At 39.0% G+C, this 8,318-nt stretch overlaps 1 protein-coding gene across 1 annotated transcript in view; it reads right to left on the reverse strand.

Moving 5' to 3' along the window:
* LOC118334453 (ubiquitin-conjugating enzyme E2 D4-like) overlaps positions 1–7,912 on the reverse strand; it is a 9,728-nt gene extending 1,816 nt beyond the window's left edge. Inside the window, exons 1-5 of the mRNA XM_035670370.1 lie at positions 7,712–7,912; positions 5,616–5,679; positions 4,106–4,137; positions 2,148–2,225; positions 1,032–1,137 (exon numbers count right to left, since the gene is read on the reverse strand). Of these exons, the coding sequence (XP_035526263.1) occupies positions 1,032–1,137; positions 2,148–2,225; positions 4,106–4,137; positions 5,616–5,679; positions 7,712–7,735 (304 nt within the window). The 5' untranslated portion in view covers positions 7,736–7,912. The remainder of the gene's footprint in view (positions 1–1,031; positions 1,138–2,147; positions 2,226–4,105; positions 4,138–5,615; positions 5,680–7,711) is intronic.
* Positions 7,913–8,318: the final 406 nt, after the last annotated feature.

Below are 8,318 nucleotides of genomic sequence, written 5' to 3' on the forward strand. Positions count from 1 at the left end.
ACGATAATTTCACATTTTTGTATTAAATAGTTCATAACCTGACCATTGAAGATGGTTAATATGTAGTAAACAAAGATGGATGATTTAATATTCCATAGCTCTGTTCTTACCAAATCCATCTGACATCACAGTTGTTAACAGTTCTGACTCATCAAATGTTCATTTATTTTTTCTAGTAAAGTTCATCAAGAAACTTCACAAACATACTTTGGCTTTAATAGAACATAAAACCCATTCAATTGTTTATGGACCGATAATTTAGCAGCTGTAATCTAATTATCCTGATAATTCACAATAATATAAATTTCCCACTATCGTGCATCCCTAAATGAAAGGATTAAAGCTTCCAAACTTTTAGTTGATGTCCCCGGTGTTATACTGTTGAAACCATTTCCCCTCCCAAATACCTTTTATTTGAATATGTTTTCCAGTCCAGAAAACCAAGATCACTACTGAACCACAACATTTAGGGAATCTGGTTGTCTTTGGACCCCTGCAGTCCACTCAGTGGTTAAATTCAACAGGAAGGCAAAAGCACAAAAGACAATTCAAAAATACAGACTAGTTTCCTCAGCCATCTAACTGTACCAAATCAAGCTTTTGTGGCAGGTGACCATAGACCTTTGAGTGGTAGTGGATGTAATGACTGCTGATACAGAAAACAAAATAGATCTACAACAACAACAACATGACTCTACAAAAGGTACTCAGAAGGCAGCTTTCTTAAACAAATAACTTTATTAACATGTCAAATAATCTAACATACACATTGTCAACTGATTCTAGTTGACACTGCTTCCTCTCTCTTACTCTGTGCTGCTTGACACAGTATTGTAAATCACAGCACACTCTGCTTGCAACTTGGCAGTGACACCAATATATTACCACTATTATTTATTACTTTATATTATTAAAACAATGTTTTCATATTGGCACACACACACAACATATACGTCGATACCAATATGTTGGCCGATAATCTATTGAGCTCTATCTTAGATACAGTGATAGCAACAGGAGACTGAAGTTACCTTTAGACACTGTTAGTGCTGGAGACCACTGTGACCGTAGAATGTCCAAACAGATACTCCCATTGCTGTTTATATTTGGGTGATAAATCTTTGTTGTAAACGCTACCTATAAAAAAAAAAAAGTCACATTTTATTCACACAGGTATGTATCAGCAGAGAAGATTCACTTCCATAGTTACTGTACTAGTGTTTGCCTGGTAGCAAGAAGTTCTGTTCAAAGTGCGTCTCTAGTGCTGTTACAGTAATGAGGTCAAACGGTAATCTTAAATCTACAGTTATTGTTTTTCTTTATTACTTTTTTCTGGTGGTTCTCTGCCATGGTACCACTGCTGAACAAAGAGAGGAAACTTGCATTTCAGAATTGTTTGAACACAAACTACAAAATCTACTACTAGATCATCATCTAGTTCAGTTCAAATGTGAAAGGACTCAAACAAACATATCCATATATATACAAACAGTAATAAATATAGAATTATTTACCTCTAAAAAGTACATTTTAAAGAGCTCAAGCAAAAAATACCACCAACAACCAAAAATGATAAATGGCTTCTCAATGAGAGCCACGCAAATTTGATTTTAAATGTGTTTCATATTTGCGTGAAACTGGATGTCAAAATGTTTGCTGTGTTAAAGCTGGCAGCCTGAGACTGAGAGATTAAAAGTGGCCAAAACTGAACGGAAAATAAAGAGATGAGGAAAGGTCTTGTTAGATGTTAGATATCGATCAAACAGCAGCTTTGGAAAGCTAATGCCAACTTATGTTTTGTTTTTGAGCAGCTCCTTCAATTGCTTTTTGCATTGCATTGTGGGAGCATAGTGTGCATACTCAAAACTTGCTAAGAATCAGTACGTAACATGGAATTTGGACATGGCAACAGTTTTAATATCATTTAGAGCCCCCCAGACAAAGCTTGGGGTTTCCCACTCCTCACCCCACATTAATTTACTTGCTTAGTTTTGCTCAATTCCTCGATGCCTAAGGGAAAAATCATAGAATGCAGAACTACATAATTTATGATAGGAAATGTTTTCAGGTTTGCTGATCGCACAACAACCATGATAAATTCTACAATATGACAGCACAAAGCTTTGAGTAACCACAGCAGCTCTTACCTTCGGTGGCTTGAATGGGTAGTCGGTGGGGAAGTGGATTGTGAGAAAGAACACTCCTCCTTGGTAAGGACTGTCACCCTGACATAAGACATGTGAGACATCGCTGTCAGTAAAAAACATCTGTCAATGAAAAGCATTCAGCTGGCACTAAATGACTGACAATCAGCACGTTACAGTCACCTTATGATTGTGGTTACATAGCTGGTTACCAGCTCTGTTGTTACCAACCAGCTGTCCACATTGAACAAGTGAAGTTTCTAATTACAAGCCAATCACACACACAATACTGAGAGACAAATAACAGTAATTTAGGACCAGTGTGTACGACTTAGTGGCATCAAGCAGATTGCAAAAAACTGAATACTGCTCGCCTTTCAAGCTTGTAGGAGACTGTCCGCAATAAAGACTATCTAGAACAAGTGACATCAGCTAGGCACATTATCTGGAAGAAAAGACATGGGAAACGTTGGATTCAGAGTAGTTGGAATTCTACGTTTTTTGCTCACAGGGATCACTTTGACTTTTTTACCTCATTGTTTGACACTTTGGCCTTGTTTAATATTAAGCACTGACATTATAACACTAATGACAGAAACTAAGAGCTTGTTTACACCAACAGCATCTTGGGTGGACAGATATAATCATGTCAGTTCACACCTGGTGTTAGAGAGTGTTTTATAGGGTTGTACCCTACTCAGCATCCAATATTGCTGTTCTTCTTTTTCAGTTCAGCAGCACAGTAGCCTGTCGTTTTTACCTGCACTGTCAACAGGAGAAACGCCGGTGCACTGTGGGATTTTATTACTGAACTTTATGAGAAGGAAACACACTGCTTTTTAACTTTTTTTTCATCACAGATAACGGAGAAAGTAAAAGTGTGTCCTGCTTGCATCAGGTAGCATCTCTCCAAGCTGTCAGCCCAACAGTCACTCACAGTGGATGGCAGTAGAGGACACTGTACCAACATATAGCCAACACACTGGAAGATAACTAAGTAAGAAATAACTTACTGTGTAACATTTCCCAAATTTTTCGTTTCCATAATTAACAATCTGCCATAGACAGCGTTTCACAAAATGTATGAAGTTATCCCCAATCAATAAGTGTGTGATTTTTTAAGGGAGTCTGGGGATATCGTGGTCACTAGTACAGTGGTCAAATCAGCTGAAACTGTGTGTTCACAAACATCTGCTGCTGATCTTAGCAGGTAAAGACACAAAACACATCATTTGCATTACAGTGAACTAAATAGCATTTTGTGTACTTAAAGGACATCAGTTGAGTAGGTGTTCATACTATGTGGCCCAGGATGCATTAGCTACAAAAGATATGTGGTCAAATGCATTCCAGACCACCTCAGCAAGAGGTTTGAGTGATCAGATCACAATGCGTCTCAGTGGTCGTATTGTGAACTGTCCACTTGTGATCAGATCATCCAAGATGCATGCTAATACCAGGTATGAACAGGCTCTTATAAAAAGCATAAAACCTCCCCTTTAAGGGTAAGCCAGCTATGTAATACTGCAGGGTTATCGAAGTTGCTTTTCTGACTGTGATAGAGCTCCCATTAGAAAATGTTTCAGTTTCTCATCAGCAACATTGTTTCCCCTCATTCAGAATGTATTTGGGAGGCTTACCTAAATAGATCGTTTTGTTTATATTCACTTATAATGCTTAAAAATGTGTATATTTCCAAGCTTAAAGTCAGTTCAATAGCTTGATCCCATGTCACACTTGCTGTTAACAGTGTAACAGCATTGAGCCAAAGTAATATGAGTGCATGCAAAACAATTGAAAAAAAATGCAAAATAAGTCCAAACAAATCATCACCACAGTCTTTCAGGAACATGTAAAACAATAGTAAACAATCTGAGTACCCATAGCTACTGAGAGGCCTTTTCTAATGTAGCACAGACACAGAGAGCACTGAAAGCCGTAAGTGATGCCATGATACTCACCGGACCCATTATGGTCGCCTGCCAATGAAACACTAGAAGCAGTTAGGGGAGAAAAGCAGAGACACAGGAAAAAGTAAGTTGTACACGTCACACACACACACACACACACACAGTGTTCATCAGTTACAAAACACTGTGCCTACAGAAGCTCAGACCCCTGCCAGCTGTCTCTATTACGTACAGGTAAAGCTAGCCTTACTACTGTAACCAGATGATCACAGGGCTGCCAACAACAGCCACTCCTGTCAGACATTGAACTGTGGTGTATTCCCAGTTCTAGTCGCTTCCAAACTAAGTTGCTATATGAGAATGGCACATAATTGATTTACCTTTGGTAAATCCCTCGGCCAAATTTTGATTGTCCAATCATAGCTTATCAACTTTAACTAGGCACAGCAGCACTGTGCCAAAGGGTGGCCAGGTCGCTTCGTTCAGTTCAGTTCAAAGATTCATAGTTAAATTCAGTTTTTTCAAAAACTAAGCAGTTGCATCACTGACGGAAGTACTGTTCAAAATGATTTTTTTTTAGAAAAGCTGCATTGACAATCAGGCATTTTAGGCCACAACAAGTCTTCAGTTCACTAGTACGTTCAGTCCGTTTGTGGTCCAAGCTCAGTTCAATATACAACTAGCCCATACAGGCCAGTAGCTCAGCAGCTTATTATTAATGATCAGATTGTGATTGTTTACTGTGCCTTTTGTGGTCTTTTAACATGCTTTCAACAAGGAAGTAATGCACTGTGAATCACAACAGAGCCAACAACAGCACACCCAGTCTCCAGAGAGTAGCTCCACCGCTAAAAGCTACTCCTTCAGTCAGCTGGTGATTCAATATAGTCAGTTCAGTCTAGAGACTTGTTCATCGCGTTGAGCATAGGGGTTGATTTTTTGCCTTTCCAAAACCAATCCAAACGTCAAACTAAAAAACTAAACTCACTACATGTCGCACTAAAATTCAAGGTGCTTTAAGGTGTCAAACAGAACTGTCCTCATCATGATACATGGGTTAACACAGCAGCACCTCCATGTCCATACCTTCAGTCCCACAAAACATACTGCTGTTACATAAGTGGCAAATATTTAACTAAGCAGCATTTATGGGCAGAATTTCCCAACAATGGCTACACTACTGGGTATCTGCAACATCTGACCTGCACTCAAAGTAGTTGCTGACAAAGCTTTGTGGTGGCTCAGTTAGCTGTACATGCAACACCCTGGATTGGAATTTGGACTGGAAACTTCCAACCCTTCTTTCTCCCCTAAGACTGTCTCTCTTATCAAAGAAAAAAAATCATATTAAAAAAACTCTCAAGTGGTTGTCTCTAGTTCTAGGACAACACATATTTCTACAGTTGCTTATATGTTTTTAAGTGGAAATTATTGTTTTGAGAAAGGCATTTTTGCACTTTATATTTCCACCATAAAATGCCCCACAAGCAAGAGGAAGCAGTCATTCTCTAATACACTTAGGTGAGAAAGAGTGACATGAAATGTGTGCATGTGTACTCACAGTCATCCCCTACTGGTCCAGCAGAGCACTGTGCTGGAGGGTCTCTCTGCAGGTCCTGCAGCTCCTGCTCAACACAGCAGAAATACTGCTGTTAGTTATTCAACAGGTACTGATCTAATCTGTTTATGAGCCCAGCTGCAGTGACTAATGCTGATAATATCTGCAAAGTTTTGTTGCTCTATTTCACACAAACCTCCCTTCATACTTACCAGGTGAGATTTTCCAGGAAAGGTGTATCAGGAACAGATACTAGCCAGAAAACAATCTTAAGATAAACTAGCTTTAGCGGGTGCTCTCTGCCACATAAATGATTATTTATTAATCTTTTTGTCTTTAAGAAACCTTCTTGAAAGCCACAGAAGATATAAAACCGCAAATAGTAAACTTATGTGTGCAAAGTTTGTGGAGTTCCCCTTTAAAACAACAGTTTTTGTAAAAAAAAGGTTTAACAAAGTAAGGTTTCTGTACTGGTGTTGCTGGTGTCTCAGCCCTGATTTTGGATGAATAATTTCATTGTGATATTGCCAACATTTACAAAGCACAAGAAAAATATGGCAGGTTTAAGATAATCATTTGTTATGTCATTCAGTAAGAACCATAAGCAGCATTGGGTAAATGATGTGGGTGTGACAGATAAAAACATTTAGCAACTACACAGGAATATATTTTGGCCTGCATCAGTTTTCACAGTGCCACTTCACCAGCAAGCAGACAACCCTTGTTGATGTTTCAATAGCAATAACTTCGTGCCTGCACTTTCCCTCAGCCCCCCTGTACTGTCCTCCTCAGCTCAGGTTACATCCTGGTTGGAAAGGACCAGCATATAGGGAAAGAATAGCTTTCAAGATCTTCCCTAAGAGCTATAGGCATGTTAAAGCTGTCATAAAATGCACACAGGTTGGCTAAATCATTTGTATAATATTATATTTCTTATTCTACAATGCAGATTTTGGCCTTCATAAGTACTTGTGGTTATTTACAAGTGCCTGATGCTTTTCAGAGGTTGTAATATTGTAATATGGTATAAAAGTGTTGTCTTTCCCTGGGTTTAACGGTCAGTGTCTAGGAGAAGCTACAGTGGCTGTGAACTTTTGATCTCTATAGCTAATTTCCCCGTTCATGACAAATGTATGGGGGGTAACCAGGCTTCATTCAGCCTGCCTCAGCACCACCTCTTTGCCCAGTTTCAGATGAGCAGGGAGCGAGTAGAGCTGACCACAGGGAGCTTCACAACGGCTCTTCAAAAACCTATGGGTGATGTCACAGAGACTACATCCATTTTGAATTATACAGCCTATGAAGGCGACCCATGGTGCCTGTATACTTAAAAAAAGCTCATTCCAAGGTAACAAAAACATAATGCTTCTTATTTTCAGATTATTACACACTAATGAAAATATACCTATGAGTATTATATTCCAAATATTCAAATAGATCGTCCTAAATGTTACTGTGCTAGCTGTTATATTAGTTGCCTTTACCTACTTGATCATTATGTACACATTTTTTGAATATCAGTGTGTAAATATTTTGTGAAACAACTGAGTATGGATATCGATTTTGTCCATACCGCCGAGCCCTACTAGGCAGCTCCCCCTGGAAGCACTAATTCAATACAGGGGTATGATAGCAAAACAAACGCAGAAACAGCTAGAAATGAATGGCACTGTATGTTTTGAAGTAACTTTCATAATCACTACAGTACTTGTCCACCAAAAGGACAACAGTACAAATACAACAGGGCTGCTGTCTGATTCCTTAGTCGACTTAGAGAACACATTGCAGCACAGGAGACAGTGACAGGTTGACATGGAGGCAGGCACAGTGCTGACTGAGCTAACTTGGCTATTTGTTAACGAGTTAGCATGAAACTTTGAAGTTGTCATTGGCTGCTGTATGTGTTCTGAGAAATGTCAACAAAATGAATATTTCTACAAACGTTACAAAGTTCGCCAGAAGTTGTTTTAATGCGGGACAGGGTTGAAATCTTTCTTAATAACCCATTTTTTACGGAAAGGAATTCTAACGTTAGCCTCTGCTGGGCCAGTTAGCTAGCTACCATTAGCTGCCAACCACAGCTAGCTAATCAAACTTACCTTCTGTATTCTTTTCAGCGCCATGTTGACTGACGCAGCTGGCTGCTCGGATCCCTTCCGCTCGCTCTTTACTGGAATTTGAATATTATTACAGGCGAGGTCAGTGGCTGTAGTTTATTCCATGAGTACTTCGACAGCCAGGGATGTGTATGTGTTTTTATAAAAACCTCTTTTGTTTCCGCTTTCTTCTGTTTACGGTCGCTCCTCCGAAGTGGATCATGGGAAACGTAGTTCTGAATGTTGCAATTGGTTATAACAGTGAATACATGGAACTTTTAAGCCAGTTGGAGGTTTCTGTACATTTAGGTAACAATTGTTTTAACATTTTACGGATATGTAATATGTATTTCCCAAATAAGTTGAATGCAGCACTGAAGGGCCATATAACACATACATTACAACAAACTTTTCTGCAAACCATGCATCCACTGGTTTCCATCTGTTTCTCTATAATATGCTCATATTTGTGGAAGCTTGAGGTTTTTTAATTTTAATTCATCACAGTTAAGTCTGAATTAAAGTTTTGTCCAAGTTACCTTTCCTTCCCTTTCCTTTATTCCTTTATTTGTCGCACAATGGGGAAGTTTACTGGGAGCAGTGCTGGTTG

This window comes from Morone saxatilis, unplaced genomic scaffold (genome assembly GCF_004916995.1).
Source record: "Morone saxatilis isolate NCDOM2014 unplaced genomic scaffold, NCSU_SB_2.0 Contig1, whole genome shotgun sequence".
NCBI lineage: Eukaryota > Metazoa > Chordata > Actinopteri > Moronidae > Morone > Morone saxatilis.